Source organism: Bos indicus x Bos taurus, chromosome 4 (genome assembly GCF_003369695.1).
Source record: "Bos indicus x Bos taurus breed Angus x Brahman F1 hybrid chromosome 4, Bos_hybrid_MaternalHap_v2.0, whole genome shotgun sequence".
In the NCBI taxonomy this organism is placed as follows: Eukaryota; Metazoa; Chordata; class Mammalia; order Artiodactyla; family Bovidae; genus Bos; species Bos indicus x Bos taurus.
Genome location: NC_040079.1, coordinates 14,840,476 through 14,860,647, shown reverse-complemented (window position 1 = coordinate 14,860,647; position 20,172 = coordinate 14,840,476). Strand labels below are relative to the sequence as shown.

The window sequence follows — 20,172 nt, the reverse complement described above, 5'->3', positions numbered from 1 at the left end:
CAAAGCCAAGAAAGCTACATTAAGGCCCTGGACCATTTGGTTAATGGCGAATCCAATCCTGCCTTGGGGTCAAGCACAGGAGGCCCATGGGTACCATTTAGGCACTATGTTTACTGAAAGTGTAAGAGAGGCTGAATTTAAAATGCAGTCATAATCCAGTATGACTGGTGTCTTTGGTTTTTATTTTTTGGCCACACTGTGCTGCATACGGGATCTTAGTGCCCCAACCACAGATCAAACCTGTGCCCCCATCAGTGGACGTGTGGCATCTTAATGACTGGACCACCAGGAAAGTCCCAACCAGTATCTTTGTAAAAGGGGAAATCTGGACGCACAGACACACACAAGAACCCGTGTGCAAGTGAAGGGTCGGAGTGATAAATCTACAAGCCAGGAACAGCCAAGACTGTTGGAAGCCAGGAGAGGAGCAACCACCAGCTTCTCTCTCAGAGCCCTGGGAAGAAACCAAGCCTGCTAACACCTTGATTTTAGACTTCCAGCTTCCAGAACTGTGAGACAATACATTTCTGTTGTTCTCAGTCATCACCTAGTTTGTGGTACTTTGTTACAGCAGCCTTAGGACACGAACAGAAGGGGGAAAATAAAAAACTAAAACTTTTTTAGTTCATTTAAATTACCTTAGAACTGTACAATTTCCATCATACTACAATGAAAGAATCAAAATAGAGCTTTACTGCGCCAGCGGAGGCTTCCCTAATTACAGCTGGCCCTGGCACAATGGTGACCGGAGGGCAATGCCCCCAGCCTGTCGCTGCTGGCTTCGCCCAAACGCCGTCATGCAATGTTCAGATTCAAGATCTGCACTGTCCACCAGGCACCCTGCTGCGCCCCACCCATCCCTGCTCCAGAGGGACCAATGGCTCCTGATGTCAAGGCTACAGCTGCCACTCTGTCACCGTGAGAGCTCAATGACATTACTGAACTTTCCCAAATCTGCTTTTCTTCCCGTAGATAGCAGTACCACCGCAGTATGATGGTGGTGTAAACGGAGCTGAGCAGAAAAAGTGCCCAGGACAGTTTGCGATATATTTCAGCTTCTTATGGAACACCTGGCGGGCTTCCCAGGTGACTCAGTGGTAAAGAATCCGCCTGCCAGTGCAGGAGACATGGGTTTGATTCCTAGGTGGGAAGGTGCCCTCGAGGAGGAAATGGCAACCCACTCCACTATTCTTGCCTAGGAAATCCCACGGACAGAAGAGCCTGGCGGGCTGCAGTCCACAGGGTTGCGAACAGTCAGGCATGACTGAGGGACTGAGCACAGCACACAAAAACTAGGTTCCTTCCTCCTCAGCATATGGGCAGAGTGTAGCCAGGCGCCCAGGGAAGGCTTGGAAACAGTGGGGAAATGGGAAGATTCAGGGCAAGCCCTGGAAGAGACCTTTAGGCAAATTTACATTTTAAAAACAAACAAACAAACAAAAAATCATCAAGTATACCCCAAAAATTCATTACTAAAATAAACTCCTCTCTGAGTGATAGCTCTCTACTTGGGAGGGAGTACAAGGAAGCAGTTGTGTGATGTAATAATAAATGACTCTGAGGGTGTGTGTGCTTATAATCATTTCTGGTTTTCTTTTATTGTGCTGCACAGCATGTTAGATCTAGTTCCCCGGCCAGGGATCAAACCCACACCTCCTGCATTGGAGGTGTGGAATCTTAACCACTGGACCACCAGGGAAGTCCCTATAATCCTTTCTTTCACTCTTAGAAATGTTCACAGTCTAGATGGGAAATCCATGAAGGCCACGCTGTGTCCAGCTATTCTGAGAAGATGGCAGACTTTAGACACCCTTCAAGGATATGTCAAAGAGACAAAAGCTTGATTACTAACAAAATAGCATGTAGACAATTAAGTTCAAGGGTATTTTTATTAGGACCTAATTTCCTTAAAAGGAACAGTGGGAAGCATTTTGTTGTATTTTTAATACTATTATCTTGGCTATGTTTTCTAGGTTCACTGTTCGCTGATTTGCTTCTCAATTAACAGTCTTACCTGTTTGACTCCATTAAACTCTATACTTAAACCAAGGGTCTAAAGAAAAGCTCACTATGAAGTTAGAATCTCTTACACTAAAAGGTAGTTTCAGAATCCTGTCCTCTGACAGCCTAAGATACCACTGGCTGATGGAACAGAATGAAGCAATGACATGGAGTATGGAAACGGACACAGACATACATATAAATTGGCAGTTCCTAGATACGTGTTAAACAGCCGTTTTATGAAGGCCTCAAAATCTAAACACAACATAGATTTTGCAACGAGCAAGAATGATTATCAAACCGTAACACCAAGATAAACCAAAAAGTACTAAAACAAGCCTGAGAGTTTAGATGATAAGCTGGGTTTCAAAGATGATTCAGGAGGGTGATCTATATGATGCAGAGATGAAGAAGCACAGGCCAAGCATCCATGGGAACTGCCCACGACACATGACATCATAAAAATGAGACAGTAACCGGCAGTCTGTGCTACTGATCTGAGCTGTGGTTCTGGGCCACATCAAGGATTCTTCTCAAGAACCAGAGACACTGGGTTGCTGCTTAGGCCCCTTCACTAACATGGCATAGGCTGTACGGCCACACCGACACTCACTGCGACTAACCCTGCCTTCCCTCAGCACACCGGGCCATCATGCGCCCAGTGTAAGCATCAGGGATCCCTCTGCACAGCAGTGACACTTCTTCACTCCCGACACTCATGACCGGTCTGAACCACTCTGTCTTCTGGCCTTGCAAGTACAGAAAAGCAGGCACTCCCGTTTATCGCTGGTGCAGTACTATCTTTCTGAAAGGGCACTTGAAATTTGCGTAAAAACTGCATACCCTGGATGTACCCTCCAACCCAATGATTCCATTTCCAGGATCAAGGCCTAAAGATCTGTATGTGGATACGAACAATCATTTGTTCATAAGGATATTCATGTTCATGGGGTGAAAAATAAGAACAACCTAAAAGCCCAAAAACAGTGAAGCAGGGACTTCCCTGGTGGTCCAGGGGTTAAGGCTTTACCCTCAGGGCAGAGGGTGTGGGCTCGGTCCCTGGTCGGGGAGCTCAGATCCCACATGACTCCCCGAAAACCAAAACATAAAAGAGGATATTGTAACAAATTCAGTAAAGACTATAAAAATGGTCCACATCAAAAAAAAAATCTTAAAACAGTGAAACAGTTAAATTGTGATACATCTATACACTGAAATGCTTACGTGCTGTCCTCTGTCACTTCAGTCGTGTCCAGCTCTTCGTGACCCCGTGGACTGTAGCCCACCGGGCTCCTCTGTCCATGGGATTCTCCAGGCAAGAATAGTGGAGTGGGTTGCCATTTCCTACTCCAGGGGATCTTCCCCAAGTGCTTGGAAACCACCAGAATGATGATAAGGACTATTATTCATGATACATTAAAAGGTTAAATATCTTTCAGTTAGAAAATTTAGACACTGAGTGACCTCAATGTTTTTTTAAAAAATTAATGTGTATGTACATATTTACACATGGGAAAAAGACCAGGAGGATATAAATGTTAACAGCAGATAGGTCTGGCTTGTGGGATCATGTTCGTTTTTAACCTGTTAGCCTTTGCCCGTTTTTCAGTTTTCTGTAATAACTCTATGTTAATTTTCTATCTAGTCTTTTTAAATTTTTCAATATGGAAAATTTCAAACATACACAAAAAGTAGAAAGAAGAGAATAATAGACCCCATTATCCACCACTTAGTTTCAACAAAAGTCAATATTTGATCAATATGGTTGTTACAGCTATACTTTATCCTCCCCAATGCCCATTACTCTTTTTCCTGAAATGTTTTAAAGCAGATCCCTTATAACATTTTACCCATAAATACATCAGTATGCATCTCTAACTAATAAAATCTTTAAAAATAATGTAACTATCATGCCATTATCTCACCCATCAAAATAATAATGCCTTTAACACAAACTAATAAGCAGTCCACTTTCAAATTATATCAACTGTCCCCTAAATGTTATTTTACAGTTGGTAGATCCTATCATGATCTAAGCAAGATCAAAAATGTGGTTACGTGTTTAAGTCCCTTTTATTTTATAACATGCCCTCATTTTTCTAACTAATCCTTTACAATTATAAAATAGTTCTCCAATATCTTCTGATTAATAAAAAAAGAATCATAGCAAAGACTAGGGAGATAGAGAAGTCAAGAGTTGTGGATGAAATACTAACAAAAAAAGGTTAAGATATGTAAAAATAAGTATAAAACATAGATGGAGTATTTTAGAAAATCAAGTCTAGTTAGTTTTTACAGAAGTCATTGCCACAATCATGTATTATCCCTGGCTACACCTGGGCTTTTATCACCATGCTTTCTCTCTTCCTCATACGCTCTCATGCAAGTCCTTCTCTTTGTGTTACCTGAGCCCTCTTTAATCATCAAGCTGGAAAACCTTTCTAGTTATGATTCAAAATCTATAAGCCATATAAAAGTATTGAATTCAGTGAAGAAAAAAAGAAAATGAAGAAAAATCTGCACAACAAAAAAAAGGAATGTGAAAAGACAAATGGCAGCAGCTTCCCTGGTGGCTCAGTGGTAACGAATCCGCCTGTCAGTGCAGGAGACGTGGGTTTGATCCCTGATCTGGGAAGATCCTACATACCATGGAGCACCAAAGCCCATGTGCCACAAATATGGAGCCTGTGCTCTGGAGCCCAGGAGCTGCAACTGCTGAAGCCACCCGCCCTATGAGCCTGTTCTCTGCAACAAGACAAGCCACTGCAGTGAGAAGCCTGCACACCCAACGAGACAGCAATCGCCACTCTCAGCAACTAGAGAAAAGCCCAGGCAGCAACAAAGACCTAGCACAGCCTAAATAAACAAATAATGTTTTAAAAGAGACAAATGAAAAAGTGGAAAAATATTTTCCATTTATATCACAAAGAAGAAAATCTCCATACTATACAAAGAACTAGAAATTAATAAGAAAAGACCAATGACCAAAAAATAACGTAGCAAAGGCTAGGAACAGTTCACGGAAAAAGAAATGGAAATAGCTCAAGCACATAAAAGGAGCTTGTCCTCACTCCTAAGAAAAATGTAAATTTATAATGTGTTTTATGGACTTCCCTGGTGGCTCAGACAGCAAAAAATCTGCCTGCAACGCAAGAGATGTGGTTTTGATCCCTGGTCTGGGAAGATCCCCTGGAGAAGGGAATGGCAACCCACTCCAGTACTCTTGCCTAGGAAATCCCATGGACAGAGAGGAGCCTGGTGAGCTACAGTCCATGGGGTCACAAAAGATTCAAACATGACTTAGAGAACAGCAACAACTGTGCTTTATGCATCAGAATGCCAAAAATCCAAAAGTTGTATTTTAGTGTGGGCAATGCTGTGAGGAAACAGTATTCTCCTGCATTACTGCTGGGCATGCAAAATGGTACAATCTCTGTGTAAAGCAATTTGACAGTATTAAAATTAGAAATACACATGTGTCGGGAGCTGGTGAGGCATTCCACTCATGACAAGGTCATGAGGAAGGAGGCTCGGCATACGCAAAGGCGGGATCGAGCCTCAGGAGTCCCCCTGGATATTCTCGAGCATCTAACCCCCAAAAACCAGAGTCTGCCTACTTTATTGCTTTGTGCTCTCACCTCTGACTCTACTGGGGGCTGTCCCCCACCACCATCTCGCTCTGTAAAAGAGTTAACTTACAGCTCCAATTAATAAAGTTCATGGGCAATTAGGAGTGTTTAAATCCAAACCCCTCAGATGGCTCTCTAACTCACCTGACAAGTTTACCCGGACTCCTACAGCTATGCATATGATTGTTTACAGTCTCCCAGCCTCAAGAGGCACGGGAAGCTTAAGATGTTCAAATAGCTTAGAGCCTCTCAGAAAGTTAGAAGCTGTCAGAATAAACTAGTAAAGGATTTCATTGATGAGCCAATGCTTGTTGCCAAGTTTTCACATCCCCTGTATTGTATCCTTGAATATGTATTAATTAATACAGTTGGTATGTAGAAAAAATAAGTAGTGGCCTTGGTGTTAGTAACTTTAGACCCTTAAGGTAATAAATTCTTTCCTTTGTTGTAAACCCATTACACATCTGCCCTATAGGAATGCAATTTTATCTTCGGAAGATGGCGCCAAACCTTAAAATAATTACTCTTAGAGAAAATAAGTCTTTGTTGATAAGTCTTTGTCAAGAGTCATAAAATATTAATAGGCCTTCTGGCCAGAAGATGATGTAAATCACCTAAACCATTTGTATACGATAAATTTGCAGGAAAGAAACCCTGGTTTTTGATAAGGATCAAAAACTGCTGACTTTGCATCCCCTATTATCCTCTATGTGTAACTTAGGGTATAAAAGCCCCTGTTAAAAATAAAGCTATGGGCCTTGCTCACCAGCGCTTGGTCTCCCCATGTCATTCTTTTCACATTCTGGCTGAAGTCTCCATCTGGAGCGCGGAACCCACCATGCTTACTAATTACGCCTGGGCTTCTAAGACCCACTCGAGAAGGTGTCTAGGGTGGGGCACCTTCTGCTATTCGAGAGGGCACCTGCGGCCTACGTAAGTGGTGCAAACTTCTTGTCTTGAAGTTTTATTGGTCTCCCGCGTAAACCAAGCTACTCAGCCTCTTTTCTCCACTGAATTTTCCTACTGAGCTATCTTCATTCTATTACTCTTTATATCTTTGATAAATATGTAAATAGTAGCCGACTCCGTCTCCCCTTCAAATACCCTGGATCAGCTGGGGCTGGACCCCGGCACACATGCCTTTTGAATCACCAATTTCACTTCTAGAAACTTAATGTACACATATACTGCTCACATGTGAAGTGATACTTGCTCATAGGTATCCAGTACAGCAGTACCACACAAAAGACCAAGTAAGAGACCTGAGTGCTGAAGAATGGATGCTTTTGAACTGTGGTATTGGAGAAGACTCTTGAGAGTCCATTGGACTGCAAAGAGATCAAACCAGTCAATCCTAAAGGAAATCAGTCCTGAATCTTCATTGGAAGGACTGATGCCAAAGCTCCAGTACTTTGGCCACCTGATGCGAAGAACTGACTCGTTGGAAAAGACCCTGATGCTGGGAAAGATTGAAGGCAGGTGGAGAAGGGATCGACAGAGGATGAGATGGTTGGATGGCATCACTGACACGATGGACATGAGTCTGAGCAGGCTCTGGGAGTTGGTGATGGGCAGGGAACGCCTGGCATGCTGCAGTCCATGGGGGTGGCAAGGAGTCGGACATGACTGATTAACTGAACTGAACTGAAGAGACCTGATAAAGCAAGCATGGTTCTTTTGTAATACAACTGTAATAAACAGTGAAGAAGGTCTCTGTGTATGAATATGAAAAGATCTCCCAGATATATTGTTGAATGAACAAGGCAAGGTGCAGATAACATGTATAATACGCTACCTTTTGTATGAAAGGGGGAAAATAAGAACGTACATTTGTATTTGTATATACACAAACACAGACTTAGGAAAAATGCATGGGAGATGAGCAGTGATGACCAGGATTACTGGATGGATGTGGGAACTCACTGAACACTTTGCTTTTTAATGCCAGTGGTTGATACTGCCACTCTCTTCTTCCCTTAGTAATAGAACCTTTCAAATTTTAGCTGGTCACATGACCAGCCAGTTAAATACCCCGTTTCCTAGACTGTCTTGCTCCTAAGTGGGGCTAGTAACTAAAACTTGGCCAATGAAATGTGGGCAGAAGTTATGTGTTCAATTTCTAAGATTTCTGCGTTGTTCCCCCTCCGGCAGCCTGGGACATGACCTGCTAACGGGGAATCTGTTTTTACCATGTGGGTGAGGACAATATTGTAGGAGATGGCAGGATACAAAACAGAAAGACTTGGGTCCTGAAATGACCCAGTGGAACAAAGCCTACCACACCGGACTACTTCCCTCGCTCTGGGATTATCATGCCAGGAAAGTTGTACTTCTGTCTCCAGGCCTGTCACTGTATTTTGGGTCTCTTTTTTACAGCAACTTAGCCTGGACTTGAGCTAAAGTAGAAAATGATATTTAGATATGAGTTTCCATGATCAACAATCGTTCATTGGCTTAGCAGCTGGCAAGGGAAAATGGTAAGAAAATAAAATTGCAGACTGACAAGCTGGTAATCCTTGTTATTACTGCGGCAAAAAATCTTTGCTAGAACATCAATAACTTGTAAGACAAGCCATGTGTCATCTGAACTTGTGCCTTTAGGGCAAACAGTGAGAAACAGAGTTCTGACGGCTCCTTGATGTTTTTAATGAGCTACTACAAGAGTTAAGATGAAAATAAGCAAGAACTGGTCAGCGTGCAAGCAGAAATAAATATAGCATAAGGGTGTACATTCTCAGTTCCACAATATGAACTAGTTGCGATTCAAAACATTTGGGACCCAGTGGGACTGGAAAAACCAATTTCTCTGGACCCGAAAAGCAGGAGGTAAGAATTTCTCTCAAAGCCTCCAAGAAATTCTCCAGTTAAGAATTCTTTGCCAGACATGAGCATCAGTTCATTTATAAAGATCAGATTTAGGCTACAGTCTCAAGACTGTTGCCATTAAAATGAGGCAAAGATGGGTTGACCACAAGCAAAGACCAGTAACTACTCCATAGTCCACTGACTTAAAAGCTCAGACTCAGAAGAGATGTTTGGCAGTGGTTATTTTTACCTGGAACTGACTGGAAGCAAACAGACCAGAAGCCTGCTGAGTTCTGAGGGGTCTGGACTGCCGCATGCTTGACTTGTACAAGCCTGGGACTTTTCTGGTCCCTTAAAGAAATCACTAGATTTCCAGACCTATACCTTCAGGAAACATGTTCTTAAGCTATGCAGCTTTCTCCAAAGTTCTCCAAAGCTGGATTTAAAAGCAGTAACAGTGGGAAACAGATAAAGAATCCCCTAGAAGGCAAAGCAGGGAGCCATGGAGGAAAATGGACAAGGGGATTCTAGTGACAGAACCAAGGTATAGCCAGGAGCTCCTGCTCTGTGACTACCAGACGTCTTTGCCATCCCTGCTGGGCAGAATTCCATTATCGTTATGATCTAACGACCGCTCGTATTTCTCATTCTCCTTTTTCAAACAGGAGTTTGAAATGGCTCCTACTCTATTTTCTATGTTGCATTTGGGAGGTGGGGAGTGGAGGACTTGACTGTTCTTTCACAGCTTTTACAAATAAGAGGAACCACGTCCTGACTGCCTCATATCGCACAGAAACCTTAGATTTTAGATGCCAACATTAACTGGATGAGACTCTGATGTCTCGGGATGGGAGGAATGTGCTGTGTGTGTGGGAAGAAGAGTACACACAGATCCAGGGGGGCAAATTGAAGCAGAGGCTGCTAAAGTTTCCCCTAAAACCATTCTTCTTCCTATACAGAAAAGGAGCCCCCGGTTTTAACCGGTCACAAGGCCACCCGATTAGAGACGACCCTCCCCGGTGTCCTTTGCTGTCAGGTGTGTCTTTGTGACTGAAGACTTGACCGTGGGTTATGAGAAGTTACATATGGAACTTCTGGCTTTTCCCTCCTACCTGTGGGCTGCAATGCAGACCTAGACACGGTGAGCAGCTCTGAACAGGTGAGGACATCTGAGAACACAAAAATCTCTCCTAGGATCTGGCAGCATAATAAGAGAAGCAGTGTGGGCCCCGAATGATTGTGGGAACAGCAGGCTGCCCACCCGGACCACCTGCCTACTTATAGACCATTCCATGGAGAAGAATCTTCTGTCTTATTTGAACCAGCGTATTTCAGGGCCTCTGTTACCACCATTTAGCCAGGACTCTAACTAACATAATACCTCCTTAAAATTTTGGGCTTTTGAACCATGAGAATGTATTGCCTCCTTGGAAAATTAATTTTTCAAGAGGAGTAATAAATTTTTAAGTGTCAAGATCCCAATAAAAATGTTCTTTTCCTCAGTATTATTTCTGAGACACAAAACTGAGGAAATATTTCAAATGCAGAAAAATATATATCACAGCTCCAAAATGCAGAGGAGCAGTTAAAAAAAATTAGAAACATGCCAACGCTCAAGCACAGGGAATAATGGAGTAGATTAATGGGACAGCTCTAACATTCGACAGCTATTAGAATAACCATCAGGGGCTCCCCTGGTGGCCCAGTCATTATGAATCCGTCTGCCAATGCAGGGCACACGGGTTCGATCCCTGCTCCGGGAAAATCCCATATGCCGTGGAGCAACTAAGCCCGTGTACCCCGACTGCAGAGCCTGTGCTCTAGAGCCTGAGAGCCACAGCTTCGGAGCCCACGTGCCACAGCTACTAAAGCCCTCACACCCGAGAGCCTGTGCTCCTCGACAAGAGAAGCCACCGCAATGAGAAGCTCGTGCACCACAACCAGCGTAGCCCCTGCTTGCCGCAATGAGAGAAAGCCCACGCGCGGCAAAGGAGACCCAGTGCAGCCAAAGGTGAATAAATAATTTTCTTAAACCATCAAAATGAAAAATACGTAGGACAATGGTAAGAAAACCTGAGCATAACTGGTGTTCATGAAGAAGGAAAAATGCAGAGGAAAAGCTGAGTGTTTCACAGTAGAAGAAAAGGTTCCTGAAATTAAAAGTCATGTCTCTAGATCAAAGGATGAACTATTCCAGGAAAAAAAAAAAAAAAACAGTTCAGAAACAGTTCAAAAACTGTTCAGATAAAGAATCTATAGGGACCTAGACAAAAGAGACTTTTCTGAAGCAACTAATATCAGGAGACAGCAAAGCAATATTTATAGTATCCTGAGAAGAAAAAAGAAAAGATATAAGAATCCTATACCTAGCCAAGAGTAAAGGGAAAAGACCAACACCATCAAGCACGCAAGATTTCAGAGAAGGCACCACCCATGGTCCTTTTATGACAAAAAAAAGTGCTTGATGGCAAAATCCAACCAATCAAGAAACGTATGAGGAGCTCAGCAAGTCACAGTTAAGCCCCGGATGTGGCTGTAAACATATAAATGAGACTTAAGAATCATGGGAATTATGATTACAGAACTAAATGTAATAAACCTCACAATATATAAAGTTAAGAAAAAAGAGGGGAGGAGTTCTGGGGAAAAGTATAAGATAACTGACTGACTGCACCTAAAACAACCTAAAAACACCAATGACCCCTACACAAAGATTTGTACACTTTACAGTATATACGCCATTTCTCAATAAGAATAATACTGTAGCTTCATGTTTTTCAGAGTCTTTTGTCTTAACTTGGGAGGAATATTCCAAGAAATAATACATCTTACTTAGTGAAAAAAAATATTCACTTAAAGTTTGACAATTTCTTCAGTTTCACTTACTCTTTTCCTCTGAAATATACAAATGCATTAAACCAATCCTACTTTTGGAAAATTATGTTTTTTAGAATGACAGTCACTGAATATTGACAATGAATATCTCATCTTACTGAGTGCTAAGATTTGGGAGAATTTTAAAAATTCATTTGTACTTTTAACTAATTTTTAAATAATAAACATTTTCCCCACAAACTACATTTCATATTCTTTCAAAGACAATGATCAAGACAGACAGTTATGTCAAAAATTAAAATAATGATATATTTTAAAAGGATAGGATGTAAAAATATGTATAATGTATGGTGCCAAGTTTATAAACAATTTTTTAAAGTACACACACAGACACACGCATACCAGAAGAGAGGCAAATGTGCTAACATTTTAACAGTGCTTCAGGGATTAGTGATAGATTTCTCCCCCCAAAACCTGAAATAAAATTAGGTTACTCACATGATGGAAAAAAATACAAAATATTAACAGTTTTGCAGCTTCTGTTAAAAATTCCCTTCCTATTAATCCCCTTCCATGATAATGATTACTCCAAATAATAAATGATGAGGTCTTAAAAGAGTTGAGGGTGGGAGTTGGAAAGGAGGTTTAAGAGAGAGGGGACATATGTATGCCTATGGCTGATTCATGCTGATGTATGGCAAAAACTAACACAACATTGCAAACAATTATCTTTCCATTAAAAATAAATTTTTAGAAAAGTTGAAAGTCTATTTGCCTGGGGCAAAGAGGTCATAACTGTGGTTGAGGGGAAGCAAAGATCACTGTACATGTCAACAAACTGATTAAACCAAACGGATGATAGTGTTAAAATAAACAAAGCAAAATCAACCGCAGCTTTCAATCGAGTATGAAGGATCAGTACGCAGGACGCAGGATGACACATAAAGACCACCGCCAAAGGCGTAAAACGTGGCCACAGAGGTTCCCGGAGAGGCACCTACTGCTCTGATGGGTGCACGACCTTTAACCCCGAGGGCCCATCACCATCCCCCCGCTGGCCCGCCGCCTCCCGCCCCGTCTGTGGGCCACGCACCGAACTTGGTTCTCCAGGAAGTGCATGTGCCGGTACAGCAGGGTGTAGGATGGAGACAGGATGCCCACGGACTTCATCCGGGCGCCACGCTCCAGCTCGCTTTCCACCGGCATGTTGGCGAAGCAGGCCAGGCCGAAGAAGGGCCCCTTCCGGAAATAGCTAAAAGAGACCCAATATGTAGCATAGCTCAAAATCAGAAATTTTATTTTTTTTTTCCCTTGACAAATGTGCTAAGTCGCTTCAGTCGTGTCCAACTGTTTGCGACTCCATGGACTGTAGCCTGCCAGGCTCCTCTGTCCATGGGGATTCTCCAGGCAAGGATACTGAAGTGGGTTGCATGCCCTCCTCCAGGTGGCATCCTCGCCACCCAGAGATGGAACCCACATCTCTTATGTCTCCTGCATTGGCAGGCAGGTTCTTTACCACTAGGACCATCTGGAAATCCCTTGAGAGGTGTCCCAAATAGAAGATTTAACTGTGCCCAGGGCTCTACATGAGAAAGTTCAGCCTGAGAAAAAACTTTTTTTAAAATCTCAGGGGGACAATGAGCCCAAGCCATTCAACCTTACAGATGGGACAATCAAGGCTCAAAAAAAAAAAAAAAAACTGGAACTCACTAAGGCTCATCCCACTGGAGCCAGGACTTGCTCTCCGAAAAGCCTACTGCTCAGCTGCCTTTGACCCCAGATCAATTGCCTGTGACCATGACCCTTCTTTCCTGCAATAACAGCTGACTTGATGTGTGACCTCTGTTTTATTAGCATAAACTGGGTTGATTCTCTCCTCACTTCCTGAGCCTCTGATGTTTTTAATAGAACATTCGACCAGAGCTGTCATTTGATTTCCTTCCCCTTTCTCACACTTGTGCCCGTCATGGTTCCAGCCCAAGGAGAAGATGAAAGCTACTCCGTCACCCTTATGTTCTAGTTGCTCCTCACAAGAATCTTAATCACACAGGACTACAAACCAGCCTTACTTAGAGCTGAAATTTCAAGTTTTAGCACAAACATGTCTTGAGTTAACCCACATGGAACCAAAAGTCTATTCTGTCATTAAAGCCAAACCTCAAGCGAGGATCAATCATTTCTTAGAAAAGGCAAGAACCTCTATGGCAGGAGTTCTTAATGTTTTCGGGTCATGGGAACCTAACAAAAGCTTGGGAGCTTCTTGTTACAAACCTGATATAAAAACACAAACCGGTACGTATATTTTCAGGGCATTTATACACACTTCCTGAAGATGCCCTGATGACAGCTCTTATTCTCTGGGGAAAGCAGAGGAGGAGCGGAAACAGTGCAGAGCAGACTGGCAATCAGCACTACTTACATGAAATCAGACTGAATTTTATGGGATCCGCTGGCCATAGACTTGAACTCCACACCTTCAAGGTCAATATCTTGGGGTAAGCACCATTCCACCATGTTTCCTGCGGGGAAGGGAAGATACAAGTTTAAAACAGACAAAATCATTCGAAGGGCTTAGTGCAGGGCTAAGCGCATGTGGCTTCCAAGTAAATGAACTGCTGACTCAGCCACCAAAATGCAGGCTCATCCCTCCACCGGCCACAGGCTGGCAGAGTGCCTGAGTCATCCTGCAGGCCAGGAGATGGGCACTGAAGGCACCTCTGATCTCTGCCTTTGAATGAACACAGTTCTTCTAGCGAGGCTGCTGGCTTCGCTTCTGCCATTCTGCTTGGCCACCTCCCAATCTGCTTTCTTTTGTAGCCTCACTTCAAAGGTGCATATTCTGACCCTCTACCTCCATTTCCTGGTCGCATACTCTCTCCTTAACCCCGCAGGATCCTGCTTCCATCTTGCTTTTCTATAGCTACTAATGATTTTGACAAACTTCCAAACTCTTTTTTAAATTTATTTTTAAAATGTATTTATATGGCCGCGCCAGGTTTTAGTTGCAGCATGCAGGATCTTTAGTTGCAGCATGCAGGATCTAGTTGCCCAGCCGGGGGTAAAACCTGAGCCCCCCTGCACTGGGAGTGCAGAGTCTTATCTGCTGAACCACTGGGAGGTCTGCCAAACTCTTTTCAATTCAAATCTTCATTGGTTTCATTGTGGCATTTGATAATTCCTCATAAACCTCTCCCATTTTTTCCTTGACTCCCACGATAGAACACTATCTTGGTTCTTTTCCTTCTTCTCTGGTCAGTATAGCTCTGCTGCCTTCCCTAACTCTCCTCCCTCCTCAAATGAGGCTCTTCCCCAAGGTCCATACACCAGTTCTTTGCTTCCAGAATTTAAGGGCTCATTCACTCATCCCTAATTACTGAGTTTCTACTGAGCCAGATGTTGGGGCTATGTCAAATAAGACATAGTCCCTGAACTCAAACAGATTAGATTTCAGGGCTAGATAAAGAGATAAAACAAGGAGAATGGTGATTACAGTTCTGGAGGTGTTATGCTAAATTCTATGACAGGGTATAATATGGGATTTTAGAATGTAGCAATGACAAGCCTCCATCAGACTGAGAGAATCAGAAAATTTCACAAGACCAGTGTTTCCTAGAGGCTTGAGAGGACACTACAGAATATGCCTGCTGTTTTCTTCCATATTCAAATTTTTTCCAAATAAAAATACTAAGATACTTGTGAAGATTTCCCTTTAGAACAAACTGCTTATCAACATGGCAAACCCTAATTTCCCAGGCAACAGAAATACCATTAATAATCCCTGACAACAATACTTTTCAGACAACTGTTTAGGGCATCAGAGGTCCACCTGTATACAACCCACTCTGAACAGGGCGGACATCAGAGGGAGTCAGCCTATCCTATATTCACAGCCTGCGGCCCTTTCAAGTAGTTAATTTTCAAGAGAGGAATCATAAACCCCAATGATGAACTAAAATAAAAAGCGTGGGAAAAGGAGTTATGATTTCACACAACAGGCTAGACCAATGTATTTGTCAGGGTTAAAGACAAGAAAAAGCATGCTGAACCAGGGGTAAACATGGGAGAAAGGTAAGGTTTCCAGCACCAAGGTCCCCTGACATGCCTGTCTTTCCTCTTAGCGTCCATGTCTACTGTCTGTTTAGTCCGGTGGCTTCCACTCTATGTCATGTCTCAGGAAACCCAGGAAACTTACAAACATGCTGAGACCCACTCCAAATCTACAGGATCTACTCCAGATCTATGATCTGTGCCACGTGGCTGCCTCTGCTGATGAGCCTCCTGTGTACAAGGTCCCAACTCTTTTTTAAAGTAATATTTATTTATTTATTTGGCTGCACCAGGTCTTAGTTGCAGCATACAGGATCTTCGATCTTTGATGTGGCAGGAGGGGTCTTTAGTTGCGGCATGTGGGATCTAGTTCCCTACCCAGGGATTGAACCTGGGCCCCCTGCATTGGGAGCAGAGTCTTGGCCACTGGACCACCTGAAACGACCCTCTAGTAGACTCTGTCCTCTCACTTATCTGCTGCTTCTAGTATTGGCTGCCTCGTTCCGTGCCCCCATGCCACTCCATACGAGGGTTCAACTCACTCTAACTTAATTCCCTTCCTTTAATCCAGCATGTCCACGAGCACTCAGTGACTTGTTAAAATGTTAATGCACCTAGACGTTGTGCTGAAGGATAAGTTTAGAAAAGTGCACAGATCAGAACCATGTGGCACATTGAGTTTTCCCAGCATGAACATACCTGGGTGAGAAGAACCCAGACCAAGAAGCAGGACGTTATCAGCACAGCAGAAACCCATCCGAGTCACTAACCCTCTCTCAAGGCTAATTATTATCCTGACTTCTAACACCACAAATGAGCTTTGCTCTTTTTGAAATTTACATAAATGCAATCATCATTTGCATTTAGAGAGCTCAGATTATGAACTCCTTATTGCAAAATTCAGACTTAAACTGAAGAAAGTAGGGAAAACCACTAGACCATTCAGGTATGACCTAAATCAAATCCCTTATGATTATACAGTGGAAGTGAGAAATAGGTTTAAGGGATTAGATCTGATAGACAGAGTCCCCAATGAACTATGGAAAGAGGTTTGTGACACTGTACAGGAGGGATCAAGACCATCCCCATGGAAAAGAAATGCAAAAAAGCAAAATGGCTGTCTGGGGAGACCTTACAAATAGCTGTGAAAAGAAGAGAAGTGAAAAGCAAAGGAGAAAAGGAAAGATATAAGCATCTGAATGCAGAGTTCCAAAGAATAGCAAGGAGAGATAAGAAAGCCTTCCTCAGCGATCAATGCAAAGAAATGAAGGAAAACAACAGAATGGGAAAGACTAGAGATCTCGTCAAGAAAATTAGAGCTACCCAGGGAACATTTCACGCAAAGATGGGCTCGATAAAGGACAGAAATTGTATGGACCTAACAGAAGCAGAAGATATTAAGAAGAGGTGGCAAGAATACACAGGAGAACTGTACAAAAAAGATCTTCATGACCCAGATAATCACGATGGTGTGATCACTCACTTTGAGCCAGACATCCTGGAATGTAAAGTCAGGTGGACCTTAGAAAGCATCACCATGAACAAAGCTAGTGGAGGTGATGGAATTCCAGTTGAGCTATTTTGAATCCTAAAAGATGATGCTGTGAAAGTGTTGCATTCAATATGCCAGCAAATTTGGAAAACTCAGCAATGGCTACAGGACTGGAAAAAGTCAGTTTTCATTCCAATCCCAAAGAAAGGCAATGCCAAAGAATGCTCAAACTACTGCACAATTGCACTCATCTCACACACTAGTAAAGTAATGCTTAAAATTCTCCAAGCCAGGCTTCAGCAATACATGAACCATGAACTTCCAAATGTTCAAGCTGGTTTTAGAAGAGGCAGAGGAACCAGAGATCAAATTGCCAACATCCGCTGGATCATGGAAAAAGCAAGAGAGTTCCAGAAAAACATCTATTTCTGCTTTATTGACTATGCCAAAGCCTTTGACTGTGTGAATCACAAAATGACCAACCTACATAGCATATTAAAAAGCAGAGACATTACTTTGCCAACAAAGATCCGTCTGGTCAAGGCTATGGTTTTTCCAGTGGTCCTGTATGGATGTGAGAGTTAGACTGTGGAGAAAGCTGAGTGCCGAAGAATTGATGCTTTTGAAGTGTGGTGTTGGAGAAGACTCTTGTGAGTCCCTTGGACTGCAAGGAGATCCAACCAATCCATCCTAAAAGAGATCATTCCTGGGTGTTCATTGGAAGGACTGATGCTGAGGCTGAAACTCCAATACTTTGGCGACCTCATGCGAAGAGTTGACTCATTGGAAAAGACCCTGATGCTGGGAGGGATTGGTGGCAGGAGGAGAAGGGGACGACAGAGGATGAGATGGCTGGATGGCATCACCGACTCGATGCACATGAATTTGGGTGAACTCCGGGAGTTGGTGATGGACAGGGAGGCCTGGCATGCTGTGATTCATGGGGTCGCAAAGAGCCGGACATGACTGAGCGACTGAACTGAACTGAATCATCATTTGTATTCGTGTCTTTTTTTTTTGCTCCATATTTTTTGCAAGATTCATCCATGGGGATGCATATAGCAATAATTTGTTCATTTATTATTTCCACGCTATGCTAGTGATACAACTTACATATCTACTTAACTGTTGATGCACACTTAGCTTGTTTCTTATTTGAAGCCATTAGAAATAGCACTGCTGTAAACAATTCCACACTTGTCATCTGGTGACTGCACATGCAGTAGCTTTGTAACGCATGACCCAGCTGGGCTAATACACATTTCTCAGAATTCCCTTCTTTGTACATTTCCAGTTGAGACTGGGAAGGGGAAGTGAAGCAGTAGCCATATTATGTTTGTGTGGGAAGGTCAGTGAGGGAGCTTCAGGTAAGCTGATACCTGTTGTTGCTTATCTTGTAGGCTCATCGCACTTTGGTGGGGGTGGGGGGCACCAGGTCTGCTGCTGATGGATCCTCTTTCCCTAGATCGCTTTCGGCTTCTGACTCACACCCCAGGTGTGCGCTTAGTTCCACAAAGAAGGGCATCAGCATCATCAGGCCAGGACACTACATCATTAGAACCGGAGGCAATGACAGACTGACTTGTTGTTCCTACCCACTCTCATGAGTTCCAGCTTATTCTCCTTTTCAAATTTCTTCTAACTGCTTTACTCAAGAGACCTCAATCAGATACAAAGACAGTAGCCTTATGCAGACTATCTACCCAGCTCCCACAAATGCACAAGATCAAGTCTCTGCAGTAAATCCCTCTATTTATCTCCAGTGGTTCTGTTTCTTTGACTAAACCTTGATTTTGACTGACACAATGTGCACACCTTTCTGTTGACAAAATCCCTGGGAGTGAAAGTCTTGCAAAACTGTTTGCATTGCTGCAAACTAAGAAACAACTTCAATAATTCCCAAAGCAGTGTTTCCCAAAGCTTAGGGCTTCAGCAAATATATATAAAGGGATTTTTCAGGTTAAACAGACACGTTCTGTTTAAGTTTAAACAGACAAGTTCTGCAGAACTTCTCAGAGCCTTAAATGTTATTCTGCATTATGAATATCTATGAGATCAATACCATGCTTAAAGTTCCAAAATTATTCTGCTGATAAACCTATTTTTAAGTAGCATCTTAAGGGTTCAATCTTATAGAAGGCTTTTTTTTTTTTTTTTTTAAGAAATACTAGTATATAACGGGCTGCAAGCTGACCCTTAGTACATATCACTGTACCTTTCTTATAGGGGATAGAACTTATCCTTAGCATGGCATATGGTCTTCCAAATGATGACTTTGTTTCTCTGTACCTTCTTGTAAATAGGTATGGCTACACAAGTAAATTCTGGCTAATGGGATCTGGACAGAAATTAGGTGTGTCTTTCTAAAGCATGCGTTAAAATGAAGGCGTATGCTGCCCCCTTCTTCCATCCTATTGCCTGGCATGTGGATGTAGAGACAAGCCATTTTGCATTATTCAGGTGAGGGCATCAGCCCACATATCACGAAAGGGAGGATAGAGCAATAGCCAGCATGAGTCTAGGTCCCTGGATGACCCCATGGATCTGAGCCGGCACTCCAGCCCTGGACCATTGATCTCCTGTTAAGTGAAAGCTAAACTTTTATCTTGATTAAGTCACTGTTAATTTGGGTCTCTGGTATTCATCTTTCCTGGTGGCTCAGTGGTAAAGAATCTGCCTGCCAATGCAGAAGACATGGGTTCGATCCCTGGGTTGGGAGATCCCCTGGAGAAGGAAATGGCAACCCATTCCAGTATTCTTGCCTGGGAAATCCCATGAACAGAGAAACCTGGCGGGCTACAGTCCATGGGGTGGCAAAAAGTCAGACATGAATGAGCGACTGAGCACACACACTTCTGGTATTCATGGCCAAACATATATCTTAATATATGTTAATACATATAGTAATACACCTTATACAGCTTAATACAGCTGATCTGAAGAATAAAGCCCCCAATTCCTCAGCTCAGTTCTCAAAGCTTCTTTCTCATTCTTCTGTGCCTGGCCAACCCTCATTGCACAGAAATTGAAAGAATCAGATGAAGGGAATGACACTCTGTTATTTGCATCCTTCACTGCTAGATGGATGCAAGCCCCTCTTGGTTGGGAAGGAAGGTCCATCACGGTCAGGCTGAATCACAGAATGGAGTGTGGACTCCAGGACACCACTCTGGGAATGGTTCTTTATCCCACAGAAAGAACATTTCTGCTGACATACTCCTTGAATGAAAGGAAAGTAGATAAATCTACTATGGCCCTCATCCCAGCCTAATACAATCACTCTCTTAGATGTCTGTCTCCCCAGGAGACTGGACTTCTTAAAGGCAGGAACTCTGCTTGTTTATCTTTATATCCCAGCAGAGC

The 20,172-nt window shown here is 42.9% G+C and overlaps 1 protein-coding gene across 2 annotated transcripts in view; it reads right to left on the bottom strand.

Annotated features, from left to right (window-relative positions):
• Positions 1-20,172, bottom strand: part of KIAA1147 (KIAA1147 ortholog) — a 48,843-nt gene that overhangs the window by 12,985 nt on the left and 15,686 nt on the right. For both annotated transcript variants that reach the window (XM_027538813.1, XM_027538812.1), the window contains exons 2-3: positions 13,690-13,789; positions 12,364-12,522 (exon numbers count right to left, since the gene is read on the bottom strand). In XM_027538813.1, coding sequence (XP_027394614.1) covers positions 12,364-12,522; positions 13,690-13,784 — 254 coding nt within the window. In that variant the 5' untranslated portion in view covers positions 13,785-13,789. The remainder of the gene's footprint in view (positions 1-12,363; positions 12,523-13,689; positions 13,790-20,172) is intronic.